Genomic DNA, 18,725 nt, shown 5'->3' on the forward strand with positions numbered 1-18,725 from the left:
ACGATTGCTAGAACCTCTGAGTTAGTGATTTCAGAATCAGATTTAGTCATAGGGAACTGGTCTTTTTTTTAGTGCACAAACACAGTGTGGTGATCGGTACAAGAACTAAAAAGATTGTGTTGAAAGATACATGTGGAGATTTGTATAAAATGAAATGGCTGGCAGTAGATAGATAAAGGGTTATCGATGGTTACACCCTTGTGCTATAAAGAGGATGTATGTTGTATCACAAGATGACTGATCAATTTGTTTCACTAAGTCACCTACATAAAGTTTTGTAGAGAGTATAGCAGCTGCGGCAGAAATATCTCATCCTTTTTTCTCAAAATTGAATTTTAACTTGTTTCTGGAAATAGAATTACAACTTCAATCTCACCGCTATTATTTAAAAATCCCTGAAAAATCTGTACTCTGTTCTCCATTAAAATCCCATTTTAGTTCAGGAGCAACATCATTAAATTTGCTTAAATTTGTTTGAGCACATCAAAACAACTTTCCACTCACCAATTTATTGCTTCCTGTTAAAGGGAACAGCCTCTGTTTCATTTGTTTATCTGCTCCAGGGCATCAACAACAAACCCAGCCCCATCATATAGTACGTAAGGTTACTGTAACACCTGATCAATACATGAGAATCCGTTTGATCTTACAAACAGCTGCTGAACCTGAAGAACTCATTTAATGATTCAATGATTCTGATTCCATAACATACAAGACACTGAATTCATTAATACTGAGGGAGCAAACAGTTATTTTTTTCTAAACATCAGTGGAAGTTGAGCTTTGAGTCAAACTGAAAACCTTCTGTAAAATAAAAATAGAAAATCTTAAAATATATATGTAACTTTTCTTTACTTGAAAACATGAACAAACACATACAAACAAGATCTAAATAAAAAGAACGTAATGGTTACACTGAGATGATCAGCTGACTTGTGTTCTTCTTGGTTTTATAATCATTTACTTCAGGCAAAGTGAAAATATTGCGGGCATGATGTTCACCGCTCTGTTATTTCAGCCCAAGTATTTATCAAACCATCGTCCATCCTGGAAAAACTCTTTGCACTCTTCTGGTTTTTTACTTGGATGTTATCGTTTTAGTCTACAGTCACAGATTATCCTTATGTTTGTTTTAGCAATGCAGGCTTCTCTGATTCTGTGTGAATAGCTGAGCCATTTCCATGCTGCAGTTCATCAGGAGGCTGGTATGAATGCTGACTCTGTTTTGGTTTTTTACATTTTCTGTATATCAAAAAACCAACAACAGCAGCAACAAGAAGCAGAGCAGGAACACTCAGGCCAGCAATCAGTCCAACAGATTGTTCCTCCTTCTCTTCTTCCTCCTTCCCTCCATCCTCTGTGTCTCCTCCTGGCTGACCTGCAGGTGAGAAACAGGTGTGAGGTGTCAGCTGTCAGGTAGGTGATGAGTGAAGAACAGAACAGAATCCATTTCCTCTTCAAACTGCTGTCAGACATTATCTACTGCACTCTGATCACATCACTCAGACCAGCTGCTTTCTACAAAGTCTCATCAACAACATCTTTAGAAACAAACATCAACAACCAGGAAGCAGCTTCACCTCTGATCACACACACACTCAACTCTACTCACTCACCTGAAACAGTCAGGCTGACGGTGTTGATGCTCTCCCATGACCTTGTCTCTCCACTGAAGACACGGCACTCATATGTTCCAGCATCATTAATTGTCACATTCTTCAAAATCAAAGACACGTCTCCATTCTTCATCTGTCTGTCCTGCAGATCCACCCGGTTCATAAAAGATGGATGCTGACCATCAGGATCAAACTGCTTGTCTCTGTACGAAAGTATATATTCATCTCTCAGGTCAGCTCTGTTCCACTCCACACCTATGTTGTTGTTGTTTGGAGCTCGACATGTCAGAGTGACGTCCTGTCCAGACTCAGCTGTGATGTTTTTCTGTTCTGAAAGAGGAAACAACACAGAGCAGAGAGGTTATATTACACATTGTTCACACTGTGTTCAGTGATACTGAACAAAATGAGAGCTGTTATCATTGACAGGATGAGGAGAAGATAAAGGTGCTGCTGAGCTACATTAAGTGAAATCTAAGAGGAAAAAACTGTTTGTTCCAGCTATCATTAAAGCGAAAAATGCTGCAAGCACATTTAGTGCCACTGCACACCCACCCTCGACAGATCTAACTTTAATTCTATTCCTGCTGAAGCCAAAGTGTCTTTTCTGTTTTTTCTCTCCTTTTTATAGTTGGGAGCATTTTTTTCCCCAAAAGCCAGAATCTCCTATTTCCATAGCACAGGGTTAGATTTAGTAGCACTACTAACTAGGGCTGGGCCATATCATACCGTTCACGGTAATACCGGTGTAATTTTGGGCAACGATAGGAAAATGAAATATCAAGATAGAATATGGGTAAAACGCGCATGCGCAGTGTCTTTGTTTACATACGCACATGGCGGCGACGCAGAATGAGAAGAGCGAAAGTGGATCGTTAAATGAAACAGATGAACCAGAATTGGTTTGTAAAAATGCTGCAACTTCAGTGGTGTGGAACTCGTTAAGCTTTTTTTGGTAGCGCATGCTAGCGGGCCGTCGTTATTACCGTGTTGTTTGGAAAATGCGGCACACTTAAAATCAATCCTTTGATTTTTCTGAAAATCAGCAGTGCCCCTTATAATCCCGTGTGCCTCATGTATGAATTCTGGTTGTGTTTACTGACCTCGAAACGATTTTATGTGGTACGCGGTGCTCGAAAATCTGTCAAATGTTTTAGTACGACTTTGCTAAGCTATGAACCCGCACCGCTTGATGGGTTGTCGGAGCATTACGGCTATCGTAGGCAGGAGCCTCGCGGAGTGATACGTACTGTGCTTCAACATAATATTACCGTATTGTGTTTGTATAACCTCTTTTTAAGTTTTGTGGATATTATACATGGTTATGCTGAGGATATGTCGGCCAATTTCCACTGGAAATGCCTTTTGGTTAAACTGTCAGCAAGGGATTTGCACTGTTACATTTTTATATAACTTTAATGCACATAAAAAAACAGCTGCTTGTTTAAGTGAAAATACATTGATGGGGTTTTTTGCACTAATAAAGTTGTGGAGTTGTAAAGCATTTTGTCTAGTGTCAATTATATCATCAGTTATATCGTTATCGCAAATTTTCAAATGTATATCGTGATAAATATTTTTGGTCATATCGCCCTGCTCTACTACTAACCTTCAGTAGAAGGCTTTAACCCTCAGAGGGTTAAAACAGTGCTGTTTGTACCACTTTTTACAATAACCAAAGAGCTCATTATTTATAACAGCAGAAGTCGTGTAAACACCAGCGTTTCAATGCAGTTTTCAGAAGTGGTCCTTAAAGCCGGAGGTAGACAAACTGTGCTATGACTACACCCAAAGAGATTTATGATGTAACACATCTCCAGACACCTGGAGGACTTAGGCTACGTCGATGGGTTTTCGTTTGAAAATGCATCGCTTTCTCTCTGTTTTGGCCTCCCATCCACACTGAGACGGCGTTTTTTCGCTGATGTAAAACGCAGCATTTTAGAAACCTCTCGAAAATGCATACATTTGAAAGCTGTGCTTTCACTTCACAGTGTGGACAGTAAAAACTGAGACTTTCTATAACATTAGTCATATGATGCAGTCACATGACCAATTAAAGATAGCGGAGGGCATTATACAGCAGTTGTTTTGTTTGCTCTCAATTTTGACAGCCCTATTAAAGATTAATATCAGTTTGTACATGCGCGAGATAGCTTTTCTTCAAATTCTTTAATTCTCACTCGCTTTTGCAATTTTGTGTTACTCGTAGCAACAACTCCACTTCATTGTTAGTCCATTTAAAAAACTCTTTTTTTGCTTTTCATCAACATTTTGCCGTGACGTTTCAAAGAGCCGGAAAGTAAACAAACGACACGCATGCGCAGTACTGGAATGTAGGCATTTTTGGCCGTTTCAATGTGGACGCACACTCTGTGAAAATGACTGAAAACGCTAGTGTGGACGTTTTCCGACAAAAACGCCTTTTTCAAATCTATCCAGGCTAGTGCCAGGGTGGAGATTTTCAAAAACTGAGTTTTTGAAAATCTCCACCCTGGCAGGAGTTTCTAACAATCTCTGTTTTCACTGATCGAAAACACCGTTTACGTGTGGACGAAAGGTGCAAACACATGGAAAAATCTGCGTTTTCAAAAATATCCGTGTACGTGTGGACATTAAACTCGCCTAACCTCCCTCGTCATTGTCCTGTAATCAGCACAATAAGGCAAACATCTCCACTGAGACTAATTAATGCAGTGACACCTAAAGCCTGGGGAAAACCTCTAGATATCCTGTAGTCCAGATGATAGATGGGAGTGGCTGGATGCATGTTGGTAGACAAGAAACCAGAAGATGAAAGAGCTTGAAGGCTGATCTAATTTAAGTGGAAATGGACTAAATGGTCAAATTAATTTCATGTCCACAGAGTGCTCACCTGTCCTACCCTTCATGCCACAAAGCTGCATTTTAGCCACATTACAGTAGTCTCCCTCAACTAGCGTGCAGTTACCTTGTTCTGGTTCCCAGTCCAACAACAGCTACAAGGGATTCACCTACATCTTATCCTCAGGCTTTGCATGCAGCACAACAAGAACAGGCGGACTCTTCTGTATCAACTATATTAACTGCACCTAAAGCTGTGCCTTTACAGCCCTCTGCATCTACAATTCCTGTGGTCTTCACTCATCTTTTATTAGTGCAGCCTGTTCCTCCTGCTTCACCGCAGCCTCCGGCTACTGCTATGATGCCACAAGATGCCAATCTATAGGATGTATGTGGATAAGTGTCGTCACTCAAACAATATCGCTTCATAATCGCTGATAAGGACACGAAGTCAAAAGCCAAGAGGCCAAGACTTACAGTGAACTCTTCAGATGTTGACAGTCTCACTGTCATATCCACCTGTTCATTCTCCTGCACCATCACATGTACAGCAGTCCTACCCAGCACCTCCTTGCCCTCTCTCATCTAACAAGTATGATGGAGATGATAAATGCTTCATCATATGTGAGCCAAATTCCTGCAGTCATTTTGACAGAGGATTTAGGTCGGTTCTATCCTGCAGTGTTCCAACAAGTCTTCACACACTAAGCCGGTTTTATTGTCCCACAAATCTGTCCATCCACTTTTTGGTTGAGGAGGGTCACCCACCCCAGATGTACTCAGGTGCGGTTCTACAAGCTCCTGACTGTACGGCATTGGAAGCCAGATGACGTAGGCCGTTTCTGAATGTTCATTGGTTGGCAGGTGAAAAAAAGAGCAGGAACTGGAAGGTGCAAGTGGACCGAAAAATTGCAGGAAGTGATACCGGAGTTCATCGAGAACAAGAGAAGCTAAAATACGTCAAAGATCAAAAACTAAAGCACGAAAACGACAGACAGTGACTGTAGTGACACTTGTCTTTGTTTTTAACACTCGGGAGCTTTTTGTATGTTAGCACTTCGCTTTGCTCCCCGGCTGGCTGACAGACCACAAACAATTTTTACACTGCCACTATTTCAACCACAGATCTCACTTTAGTCAGAAGGACAGTCCGCACAGTGGTACAGATAGCAAACATGCTAACTCTACGATAAAACAATACAGACCCCACCCAGCCTCGTGATGCATTCACGGACACAAACAAATGGAATCGACATGAAACAAATTATTTGTGAAGTATTGGCACCACGTAAACGACAAAGATACCATTTTTCCCGTTTTATCTCAGAGGGGAATTTTTTGGTTTATTAACCTCACCTGCCGACACAAACACGAAGATGCCAAAAAACAGCAAAGTGGAGCAGACTGACGCAGTTACATCAGCAAACATTTCCGTGTTCTTCTTTCTGATGATCGGAAAACAAGTTTTTTCTAAATGTGCTAGTCTGATGGTATTTCCCCTGAATAACAGACTATGACTTTTAAAAAGTAACTACAGGGGATTAAATTTAAAGTTTAAGCAAGACAAAGAATATCCCAGCTTCAGCCGATCGTTTCAACTTCACACTTGCGTTCTCTTAAGGTAGTCGCATTTAAGTGACGTCAGGTTCGCTGATCAAAGAGTGAGTCATAAGAAAAGAGGTGAAAACTAAAACAGCTCTGAGTGTTTTTTGAATGATCTCCGTAACCGCTCTCATCCATAAACAATCAGCTCCATGCTAGAGACCAAAGGACTTTAACATTGTTCCACTGTACAACAATGTAAATATATCAAAATGAAGCCCTCAAACACTTTCCTGATTGGCGTCCTGTCTAACTTCTTAATAAGGACTAGAAAGTTTCTACCCAAATATTTGCTCATACAATTAAGGTAGCTTTAGCTTTCGTAACTGATGAGACACAAACAGAGGAATTGGTATATCTCTGATCATATAAGAATAGTATTAGACCTTATTGATTATTTACTTCTCTTTTGATTTGTTCAGATTTCTACAAAACTTTTGATTCCATCAAAAAAAAAAAACAACATTCTGCACTTGATAGGTTTAGCTTTGGGGCGTTTCTTCTGTAACACTATCAAGAAATGTACACAAATGTGAATTGCTTTACAAAACTGTCTTTATTTTCTAAAGCATTAGATTCCACTAAATGTGAACAAAACTTTTAAAGACTCCATCAACCATGAAACTGTGAAAATAACTCAATTTCTTAGATAAAATCTGTACTGTTTATTTACGATGCAATTTGTTCTTTGTAAAATGTCAAAATTTTAGTAATTATTTTTATTTTTATCTTAACCTTGTTTCTATCTTACTTCACTATATTGTGAAATTATAAAGAACACCATTATGAATCCCTTCCCAATATTCTAAATGTTATTTATAATGTCCATCCATCCATCCATTTTCTTCCGCTTATCCGGGGCCAGGTTGCGGGGGCAGCAGCCCAAGCAGAGAAGCCCAGACCTCCCTCTCCCCAGCCACCTCCTCCAGCTTATCCGGGGGAACACCAAGGCGTTCCCAGGCCAGCCGAGAGATATAATCTCTCTAGCGTGTCCTGGGTCTGCCCCGGGTCCTCCTCCTGGTGGGTCATGCCCGGAAAACCTCTCCCAGGAGGCGCTCACCTCAGCTGGCTCCTTTCGATGCGGAGGAGCAGCGGCTCTACTCTGAGCCCCTCGCGAATGGCCGAACTTCTCACCCTATCTCTAAGGGAGAGGCCAGCCACCCTTCGGAGGAAACCCATTTCTGCCGCTTGTATTCGTGATCTTGTTCTTTCAGTCACTACCCACAGCTCGTGGCCATAGGTGAGGGTAGGGACGTAGATCGACAGGTAAATACAGGCCATTTAAATTGAGAGCTTCACTTTTACACTCAGCTCTCTTCACCACAACAGACCGGTACAGCGTCCGCATCACTGCAGCCACTGCACCAATCCGTCTGTCGATCTCCCGCTCCCTTCTCCCATCCCTCGTGAACAAGACCCCAAGATACTTGGGGCACCTCCACTTGGGGCATGGTCTCGTCCCTGACCTGGAGTGGGCACTCCACCCTTTTCCGGCTGAGGACCATTGCCTCAGATTTGGAGGTGCTGATTCTCATTCCCACCGCGTCACACTCAGCTGCGAACTGTTTCAAGGCGAGCTGGAGGCCATCACCTGACGAAGCCAGCAGGATCACATCATCTGCGAAAAGCAGAGATGAGATCCTGAGACCACCAAAGTGATCTCAAGATCTCACAGCGTGCCATCACTAATGAGGTGGGACGCAGTAAGTAAGTCATTTGGAATTTCTTAATTGATCCTGAGGGTTATGGAACAAAAAAGTCAAGTGGAAGACCCCCCCCCCAAAAAAAAAAAAAAAAAATTCACCAGCACTGAGCCGGAGGATCCAGTTGGCTGTCTGTCAAGACACTGGACAATCCTAAACCCAAATGAAGTCCGTTACTGGTGCCGACTGCAGCCCCATAACCATCAGGCAGCTTCTGCGACTGAAGAGCTTCAAAACCAAAACATCTTCAAAGGCCTCGTCTCATTGAACACCACAGAACTGACCGTTTGGTTTTAGCAAGAGAGCACCAAACATGGAACACTGAAAAGTGGACGAGAGTTTTATTCTCTCATGAGAAAAAATGTAACCTTGATGGTTCTGATGGTTTCCAAAGTTACTGGCATGACAGTACCTGCCACAATGGAAGAGGAACCATAATGGTCTGGGGTCCTTTTTCCTTCAGTGGAACAATGAAGCTTCAGGAGGTGCGAGGCGTCAAACGGCTGCTGGCTATGTCCAGATGTTTCAGAGAGCATCTCTCATGACTGAGGGCCCTCGTCTGTGTTGTAACGACTGGTTTGTTTTTTTTAACAGGACAACGCTACAGTACACAATGCCCGCAGGACAAGGGATTTCTTCCAGGTGAATAAAATCACTCTTTTAGAGCATCCTGCCTTGATCTAAATAAAATTGACAACCTTTTGGGATTTGTTACGTGTCTGCAGGCTGTATGTTTTCTTTGCCTATCCTTTTGTTTGCCATTCCCTGAGGTACACAGACTGCACGGTTGGGGTAGGTGCTGTCCTACTGGAAGATCAGGATGGACTTGATCACCCTGTGTGCTACTTCTCAAAGAAGTTCACTCATCCACAGAGAAGGTATTCTACAATCGAACAAGAGACTCTTGCCGTTATGTTGGCTCTGCAACATTTTGAGGTTTATTTTGGATTAAGTGTGGAACCCATAAAGGTCTTTACAGACCACAATCCACTTGTTTTCCTTTCAAGGATGTTGAGGATTAGGGTCTTCCTTTTTTGTTTTCTAGATACGAGCTCAGCTAGGTTTTGTCTTTTTGGTAGTTTTTTTTTTTTTTTTAGTACAACCTAATTGTCTCTCTCTCCCCCACATTTGTTGTATGAATTTGGGCAATTTTTTGCGAGAAAGCTGCCATTAAACTTTCTAGATTATTTTGGAGGTGTGGTCCTAAACTTTTGATCAGCTGTAAAACAGCCTGTTTCAGTTTAAGTGTTTCAATAAATTGCATGCTCACTGCCATTTCTTCTTTTTGCATGTTGAAGCTCTCATTGGAACCTTGTTAAGATCCATCCTTGCAAAATATGATTTTTTTTTGCCAGTTTTCAAGTGGTCTTAAACTTTTGATCAGGGCTTTATTTGGGATACCTGTGTCCAAAATTCTGAAAGATGTCCAGACCAAACTAGCATATATTTACTTGACAGCTGTTTTATACAGAAATGCTCGATCTGTGACATCATTGCCCACAGCTACATCTTAGCGACCATATTTCCATGCCGCCTGTGTCCATGGCTCTCTGCCTTCACTGGTGGTCACCTGTTGAGTCTCTGGAGGGGTCTGCCTCCTTCATCAATATAAGTAAAGTCACTGAAGGGTTGTAAGGACCACTTTGGTCCCGCAGCCAGGCCAACAAAAGCATTCTGTCAGAGTTCTTATTGTATTGGCCTCCTTGCTGGCCTCTGACTAAGCCTCCTGAGCTACCCTATCATCACCACCAATGCCGGTCTGTAGACAAGCTGTTTCTGCTGCTAATCAGATGGCCAGCCCTCATAGTTTCTCAATCTATACTGTTGGCCTCCTGGCTAGCCACCTCGGTAGCTTAATCTCCATCACTGGCCTCCTGGATGCCCCCCTGAGATACTCAGGCTCGCAGGGTTTTCAGTATTTTGGATTCTGTTCACCCTTCCTCAGTTCAGAGTTTCCTGGACTTCTTGATTTTGTTTTTGGATTATTCTGGATTATTCACTTTTCAATTTAATTTTCAGTTTAATTTAAAATTTAAATTCTGTTTATCTTGATTTTAAGGAACTCGTGTTTACTGTATGTTTTATGGTTATGCAGCTCTTTTAGTTTTTTCTACCAATGTTGCTGTGTTTCTTCACTTACAATTGTTGTTGTGGAGGAAACAAGCACTAACTGAAGCTCGAGTGTTTCATTGTACACTGTGTGACTCCTCAGCTCGCTACATTGTTGTCAACAGTGGGATATGGAGTTGGAATCCATTTTAAAAGAAGAAGATCTGAGAGTAATGGAGGAACTTAACACCTATCGACAAGCCATTAATGGCACTTGAATAAACAAGAGTACAGACCTACCGCCAAGAACAGGTCGTCCAGGGGACCTGACACACCCCCACCTATTGGTTGGAGATAGACAGAATTGGCTGAGAATCCACCACTCTCCGTGGTCACAGGCAACCAGCTCACCCCTGGTGACAGCAGTTTCAGAGAGCAGCACATCCCCACCTATGGCAACTATGAGGGACAGTAAAACTTTTCCCTAAACCCACTGTCAGAATCTTCCTGACAAGGTGTCATGAAAGTGCCACATTATGCCACAAGAATGCCTGAAGTGCCATTACCTCTGGCAAGTAACAGTGACACTGGGGATACATACCACATCTGTCTCTGCACTCTGAAAGAAGAGATCCTTCTTCGGACATGTGGCATTTGTTAGATTAGGGAGAGGTGAAAGTTTTGGGAGTGTCAGTGACGAGAGAGAGAAAGAAAGAGATCGAACAGCTAGTTTATGGTTCAGTAAGGACATGTCACTTCAGAGTCATCAAGACTTTACAAAGACTTCGGTTCAAGTTCTAGTGGCTAAAGTTTTGCCAAGACTTAGAGGACTGTGTTCTCTGCTTGCACTGTCCGGAAGGGACCGTCACAATGCTCCTATGCCTCCTTGGAACAGGATCAGGTGGAATGACTTGGGTGGGCATACTTGGCCTATTCCCCTTACCACTGACCAATGGAAAAGCTATGACCTTGTTACCATGAAGAGCAAGGTGGGAAATAGCTGCACAGAAGCGACACTGTGTTCCCCGAGTCACAGACCAGGTAATAGGTTTAACAATGTCCATCAATGTCCACCTTTCTTGTGCCATTTGTGTTGCATTCAAGTGATGTGGTAGAATTTTGGCCATGTTGCTATAAGATGGTGGCACTCGATTTTGCTGGAAAAATCAAGTGCCACCATCGAGTGGCGGTAAGTCATACCACATCGGGTCGTGTCGAGCCAATCTGAGTCGGTACTAATGGAATAAGTGCCTGAGTGCACTGTTTGGAAAGTTTGGATATGACCTCTGTAGCCCAATAGACCTGGTATTCGGGCTTCTCCCTGAGACAGAGTTGTCCAGTGAACCCAGATTGGACTACCTCCATAATCTCTGAGATTAGTTATGGGAGTTACACGAGATGACAGACAGGCCGTCTTTGATCAAGGCTCCTGGCTGAATTGAGTTATGATACACGCTGCAGGAGAAAAGGCCATGCATCGAGACAGCAGGTGTGAGTCTACTACCCAGAGAACAAGAATGGCCTTTCTCCCAAACTGATGAGTCAGTGGGTTGAACAATGCACTGTGCAGACTGTCAGGCATGGTTTACAGAGTGCAGATGGTCAATTGGAATAGGGTGGATGAGCTCTGATCATCTTGCACCCTACCAGCCCTCGATGCCATCTGAGGGGGAGTCAGGGCTCTGGCTCCAACTCCAGACTCTGAGCACAACTTTCAAGATCTCTGAGGCTGAAATGACTTTGTTGTGGACAAGTGGGTTGCTTGGCACAGCTAACCACCTAGGTGGGAAGAAAACTGTTTTTTCGTTTTGATTCTAAGGAAAGTGTGTTTATTGTACATGTTATGGTTTTGTTGCTCTTTTAGGTTGATCTTGCCAATTTTACTGTGTTGTTTTGACCTAAAGTTGTTTTTGTGGTGGAGCTGTTACACCACTGAAGTAATGTGCAGATTCGTTGACCTTCTTTGAAGCACTTTGTCAGTGTGTCTGTAAATGTTGATCAAAGAGCTCCCCCTAGTGTGTTATTGGGGTAGTGCAACCTGAAGTAGTTTCTCATTGTAAATTAATTGCTTTGGGATTCCTCAGCTCCCTTTGTTTTAAAGAACTACACTTAATTAAGTGACAAAATGTGTTTATTGGTCCTCACTTCAAAATAATATAAAAAATTGAAACTAGTAACTTAATGATCTAATTAATCACTGAATCCTCAGCAGCTTTGTCTGAGTGGAAAAGGGTGTGTGTGTGTGTGTTTGCATTGTGGTATTGCTGTATTTTTGCATTATCCCTATTAAACTGGTTCAGCAGTGACAAAACAGTGTGAATGAGATTTCCTGCTTTTTGTGAAGTTTGATCAACTCTAAAATTAAGGGCTACTACAACATGGAGCTTCTTCTTCTTTTTTTTCTTCAATGTTGGTTCATCTGTCTGTTCAATGTTTGTTATTAGAGCTAACATAGCTCTTGTTATCTTAGACTGACTAGACTGACCGACTAATAGATCCAAACAGTAAAATTTTAAATTTAATGTACTTTGGGTTTTTTTTTCTCTTGAGGGTTTGTTTTTATGTGAGTTTATAAGAAAGTTATTTAATTTTCAATCTTTACTTATTTTTTTAAATTCATCTGAAGAGAAAAAAACAAAGATTGTTTAATTCTATAGTTTCATTTATTATTTCATTTATTTTTGCTGTTTATGTTTTCTCCTCATGTGCAGTGACAGAAAGAAAGAAAGCACAAATGTGATGAAACTGAGCAGAAGAGAAGTGGAGTAAAGTGTGACCAAGAGGAATCATTAAATGTTAACTTCCTGTCTTTTTGCTGGCAGTGCGTTAACACTAGAAATGAAACTGTTATAGTGTCAGTGGCTGCTGTTTCATAAATTTTACTTTGAACCAGTGCTTAAATACAAATATGTGTAGCTTATACTTTATAAGATAAGCATAAGAAATCTATACTTATTTTTTTCAAAAGTTAAACTTCTTGAAATGTATTATATTGAGGTAACACTGCTACCGTGAGGTTGGACTGAAACACTACGTTGAATTATTCTAGCTGAACTATTAAAAATATTCTCAAATTGAAAAGATGTTTGTGTACTATACACTATGGAGTTAAATATATATATTACCACAGAGGACATTTAGTGAGGAAACACAAGCAGGACAACCAACTACATGTAAAACATGAGAAGCAGCAAATAGTCCAGGAAGAAAGAGAGGCAGACAGATTATGTGACTCCTGCAAGCACTTCTCCTAAATCACATGACTGTAATCAGATTGACATGATCTTCCTCTTTATACTGTGTCAGAGTGACAGTTTTTGGTTCTTCAGATGATAAAACATATTGAATCCATTTAATATGATGTGGTTTTTTCAGTCAACAGTAAATAACATGCTTCACACTAACTCCGCATGACATTCATCTGTAACCAGTAAAGTGAAGCTTTAATCCTGGTCCAGATGGGTTAACATTAACAATCTGTTAATCTACTGAAGCTCACAGACTTCAGTCAACCTTTCAGATTATCTAAAAAACTGAAAGATGTCATTTTAAACACTTACTGTTGTTCTGAAGGATCTCTGAAGCCCTCCAACACTCTTCTGATCATCAGGATGGAAAAAATAGGATTTACATGAATCAATCCATCCATTTTCTTCTGTTTATATGGGACCTAGGGGCAGCAGCCTAAGCAGAGAAGCCTGTCCTCCCTCTCCCTGCTGACAAAAGATATAATCTCTCCAGCGTGTCCTGGGTCTGCTGCGTGGCCTCATTCCAGTGAGATATCCAAAGAACATCTCACCCAGGACGTGTCCAAGAGGAATCCTAGTCAGATGCCCAAACCACCTCATCTGGCTCCTTTTGATGTGGAGGAGCAGCATCTCTATTCTGAGCCTCTCCCGGATGACTCAACTCCTCACCCCATCTCTAATGGAGAGATCTGGTTTACAAAAGTAAATGTTTCCAACTAAAACTGTAAAGATGATCTGTAACAAGTTTCCTCTGTACCAAACTGACTGAACTGACCAGTGAACTGCTGTTTTAAACAGACACACCCAGATCTGAGATCTTGCCACAGAGAAACCACTGTACACTCAGAGATTTGATTAACAAATTTTAAAAATGCAAACTAAGGTGTGACCATAACAGGAAGTGAACTTATTTCACTGACACAGGTAGATGTGGAGACAACTTCCCACTGGACTTTACATCAACTTGTTCTAATGAATAACAATAAAACCCCATGTTAACATGCTTAGGCTCACATAAAATATACACTATTTATTTTTAATTGTACACACACAACTCAAAAACCTCATATGCGAATTAAGTTTTCTGTCTGGGCAGTATTTACTTTTATGGGAATAGCATTGTATTTTTCATATATTCCTTTAGTTTTCTTTGTTCTGGTTAAATGTACAGAAATTTGTAGTGCAACAAGAATCAGATAAGAGCAGCATGACAGATGTTTACTTTGATTAGACGAACAGTATTTAGGAGAAAGAAATGGATAATAGGTATTGATAACTGGAGATGAACAACTTAAGCATATTATATATAATATTATATTACAGCATATGTCGAACTAATGTTATCTTATAATCCTATGAGCCAGGATAATTTGATAAATATGAATGTAAACAATTTATTCAAAGTTTTAAAGATAAAATAATTTTTAGGAAAAAATTGTCCTCATTTGACCTTAAAGAAAAGGTCAGAGGTCCAAATATATATAGAATCCCAGATATTATTCCCTACAAGCTGGTACACGTCAATACAAACAAACGTTTACGTTTTATTGAACTTTGACAGACAGAATGACAGACATGCTAGTGCTACTAAACACATAACCTCCTTGGTGAAGGTAACAACAGCAATAGATGCAGAAAAAATTGTTCATAAATGTAAGAAAACAAACAAAAACATTATTAGTAAAAATCTTAAACACACTGACTGTGATCAAAGCCACTTACTTTATTCTGTTCTTGTCTCCATCTGGTAGTTTTTCTCAGCATAACGTCATCGGCTCATAACCACAATCATGTCAGGAAACATCTTCAGGGTTGAAAAACAAATTTAAATCAGAAAAAAAGTTACAATTAATTTAAAATCAAAATGAATCAGTTTTACACTGCCCACTCCAGCTGTCAGTGTCTACAGACAAAACTTTGCCAAGTCTGTGAACGTCTGTGAATACGAGAACAGAAACAAGTAGTGGTTTGTGCTTTCTCAGTAAACTGAATGCTGACTAAGTGGGATATGTGGCTGCTCAAAACAAGTTACAGCAAAGATCTATTCTTGCCTACATTTCCTGAAAAAAATAAAACAATAACACATGGATCTGATAGTGTTTACTCTGAAAACATCTGGAGGAATCTTTAAAGTCAGCTTTGAGTTTGTGGAGAAGTGAGTCTCAGAAAGACGTGAAAACTCTTCATGAAGTCGTCACCTCAGAATGATCTGATCAATCAATAAATCAATAATTTACTGATTACAATTGTCCGATCATCAGCAGCACTGAGTATGTGTGTGTTTGCATGTATGTGTTTGTGTGTTCCTCAGTATCCTGGTCAAACTGGTTCAGTGAGTATTATTGGTACAGATGGACTCATTCATTTCCTGCTAGTGTGTACAGTTTAAGTACATTTATCATCTGTAAAACAAGCTTTAGCTAAACATGGAACTATTTTTAAAAGTGTTTCTGTTGTTTTGTCATCATCTCTCTGTTTGTGAAGTGATGTCAAAGATTCTTGTTATTGTGTGTACCTGTGAATATTCACTTGCTTTCTCTGTGCTGAAGTGGGAGAACAGAAAAAAGAAGCTGTTGTCAGATTAACAGTAAACACTTTGGAATTAGTGACTGGAAATAAAACAGAAACAGTGTTTCAGGGGATTTTAGCACATCTGTATTTTTTTTAAAATGAACAATTACATAACCATAAAACATTTGAGCTTTTATACGTTCTAATTACTTAAAACAAACAAAGAGCTTTGATTTCCTACGTGTGAGATTTCTTGTAAAGGGCAGAAGAAAACTTCAGATCTCTTTGAGTCCATCAAAAAGTGCAAAGCTGAGCAGACAGCTGCACCTACATAATAATCTGTAAGTAACTGTGTAAACATTTGCTGAATTATTCTTTATTTGACATAAAGTCCAATTACTAAAACTGAAAATATTTTAAGTCACCAATTCCCAAAAAACAAGAGTGGTGTTCCTCCCACTCAAAAAACAGAAAATCCCACATACTCCACTCAAAGCTAAATCCTCAATCTAATTAATCAAACGCAGTGTTAAAGTCAATGTGTGACCCACCTGCCACTGTCACACAAACTTCAATGTGTTTCATTGTTTTTGTAACAGTGACAATAAAGATCTGTTCTTACAGAGCAGTAAATATAGGTCAGAGTAGTCAGTGATATCACCACCTTTTATTTTTAATTCACTTTTTATATAAATAAATACATTCAGATGAATGTGTAATTTAACACACTTGGCTGTGACCAATCTGAATTTCAGTTTTTACTGTGGCCCACCTGTAGTACCTTCATGACTCACTGGGGCATCCAGACCCGCACTGGTTAAAAGACTTTCTCCACCCTTATAATATCTAATTCAGTGAAATATACATAGTGCTCTTGCCACATTAATAAAATATTTACCTTAATAAGAATATCACAGAAACTGTTCATCTGCAAAAAAAAGTAAAATGATCAGTAGGAGAAATGTTTCATCACTCAGTGATCACCGTCTGTTATTATGGGAAATGTTAGATCTGTCTCAAACAAGGTGGTAGAGCTGATGGTGCTCTCTGCTGCAGGGGGATCACTGTCAGTGTAGCCTCATGTGCTTCACAGAGACGTGATTGGATGAATTTTACAGACTCACTCGTCACTCTGGCTTCCAGCTCCAAAGGGCAGATAGGACAGGTGAGAGTGGTAAGAGGAAGGGAAGGAGGTGGTGTGACTGTGGACACATTAAAGATATATATATATATATATATAAACTATAGTAAGTTTACTTAATGTGAGTATGAATTATTTCTTTCTAATGCCTGATAGAGAAACACCTGCAGGTGACTTTAAAAACGATCATAAACAGGAAACTGTACGACTGCAGAGGTGTTAGCTTGTGTTAACCACAGACAACAAACACAGAGGGCAGTGTGCAAAGAACAATGCTCAATGAGCACAGAGTGAAATTTTACAGACTTAAAATGACTGAGTTATTAAATTTGGAGAGAGGAAACAAAACAAAAGGGAAAAAAAGTGTTGTTAAAGCCGTGACATACAAAGATGAACTCTGGCGAAATTACTACAGAGTTAAACTTTAGTATCAATTTAATAGAATGTTTATTTTTCTATTACAATTCACAGTTGTACTTTCTTCACCTGCTTCATAATATCCTCATAGAAATCTTTTCATGAGACATAAAATCTCTATGAATATAATCAGAACTTAAAAGTATTTTATAAAATTGGAGCTGAATAAACACAAATAAATAACCAACAAAGGACCTCAAATTACCATTGTTTTGTTTTTTTGGATGTTGATGAGTTGATATTTTGACATCACTGTACAAGATGTCATCTGTGATGCCATTTTCCACAGCTTCATCTTGATCTAGTGAAATTATTAAAATTAAGAAAATATTTACAATCACAACATTTTACAGTGAAGAGTCCAAATAAAAACAAAAAATAAACAGTTTTACATTTTTAATGTGAAATTAAAATTTTAAAAATCAATAATAAACATAAATAGTATAACACATGGATTTACATAACCACGTATAATTGAAAAGTCTGAGTCTCACCTTCAGGTTTCCTGTGAACACATCGTCTCACCAGCAGAACCAGTAACACCAGTAGAACCACAACATAGACTGATCCAACACATGACATCACAGGGAGAACAGGAGGAGAGGTGGATGTAGATGGAGGTGTTGATGTAGGTGGAGGTGTGGATGCAGGTGGAGGTGTTGATATAGATGGAGGTGTGGTGGTGTGTTTGTCTAAAATAAATCAAACACAGTCATTAAGTTGTCGTCACATTGTGAATGTTGAAACCTGCAGAAACACAGACAGGTGAGTGTGTCACCTGTGACAGTGATCCAGCTGGATGGAGACTCTCCATGACCGCTGATGTCACACTTGTAGAGGCCTTCATCAGACCTGGAAACATGCTGGATGGTCATGTGACCTGTAGACTCACAGCCAATGAAGACACCATCTTTATAGAAAGCAGCTGGGAGGTTGGAGGGAGTGGTCTTTGTTTTACAGAGCAGAGTGACGTCATCTCCCTCCATCACAGGGAGGACAGGACTCTGCAGGATCACTGATCCACCTCAACACAGAGACAAACTACAGCATTTCATCCATTTACACACAGCTTCATCAACACTAACTCCACACACTCAGCTTACCAGTGACTGTCAGGTTAACCATGTTACTGATGGGACCCTCTCTGGACTCACACCAGTAAACTCCACTGTCATGAGGTGCTGTTATACTGATCTTACACGTAGAAACATTTACTTCTCCCCACCCATCTGTTCCACACTGAGTCCTCTGTTGTTTGCTTGTGTTTCTCCTCAGAGTCCATCCAGCAGAGCTGTCGTCCTCCTCACAGCTCAGAGACACAAAGTTACCTTTAAAGAACTGCAGAGCTGCTGGGACTCACAGTCAGACGAGCTGTGAGGGTTACAATGAGAAATACATGTAATATAATAGATCTACTGTATGTTATACTAATAGATTCATTGTGAAACACGAACCCAATCAGGTCATATCAGTGAGCATTTATCAGGGTTAAACTGTGACAGAAGAAGGTTACTGACCTTGGTTTGTTGTGCAGCTCAGCAGTGAGATCAGAACTAAAGAGAAATGACACTCAGGTTGATTTGAGGTGAACATAAAGAACAACTCCACACAAACA

The 18,725-nt window shown here is 40.2% G+C and overlaps 1 protein-coding gene and 1 long non-coding RNA gene across 2 annotated transcripts; both read right to left on the reverse strand.

The window, feature by feature from the left end:
• Positions 1-835: 835 nt before the first annotated feature.
• On the reverse strand, positions 836-6,395 carry LOC146389852 (uncharacterized). The gene is made up of 3 exons (XM_084913786.1): positions 5,796-6,395; positions 1,617-1,946; positions 836-1,378 (listed from the first exon to the last, which is right to left on the reverse strand). Exons 1-3 carry the CDS (start codon positions 5,866-5,868, stop codon positions 1,122-1,124), a joined length of 660 nt encoding a protein of 219 aa, XP_084769912.1. The 5' UTR covers positions 5,869-6,395; the 3' UTR covers positions 836-1,121.
• Positions 6,396-17,186: 10,791 nt separating this feature from the next.
• LOC146389853 (uncharacterized) lies at positions 17,187-18,477 on the reverse strand. The gene is made up of 3 exons (XR_014798565.1): positions 17,889-18,477; positions 17,605-17,802; positions 17,187-17,411 (listed from the first exon to the last, which is right to left on the reverse strand). It is a non-coding gene; the product is annotated as an uncharacterized LOC146389853 (long non-coding RNA).
• Positions 18,478-18,725: the final 248 nt, after the last annotated feature.

Source organism: Perissodus microlepis, chromosome 3, assembly GCF_051167445.1.
Source record: "Perissodus microlepis isolate ML-2025 ecotype Zambia chromosome 3, ASM5116744v1, whole genome shotgun sequence".
Taxonomy (NCBI): Eukaryota; Metazoa; Chordata; class Actinopteri; order Cichliformes; family Cichlidae; genus Perissodus; species Perissodus microlepis.

What these genes read in the sequence shown, in the direction of transcription:
- LOC146389852 (XM_084913786.1), bottom strand. Translation starts at nt 5,868, where the DNA reads ATGTTTGCTGATGTAACTGCGTCAGTCTGCTCCACTTTGCTGTTTTTT. An exon ending in CTTCGTGTTTGTGTCGGCAG is followed by an intron (nt 1,947 to 5,795) that starts GTGAGGTTAATA and finishes TTCCTCTTTCAG; the next exon opens with AACAGAAAAACATCACAGCT. An exon ending in CGTCAGCCTGACTGTTTCAG is followed by an intron (nt 1,379 to 1,616) that starts GTGAGTGAGTAG and finishes TCTCACCTGCAG; the next exon opens with GTCAGCCAGGAGGAGACACA.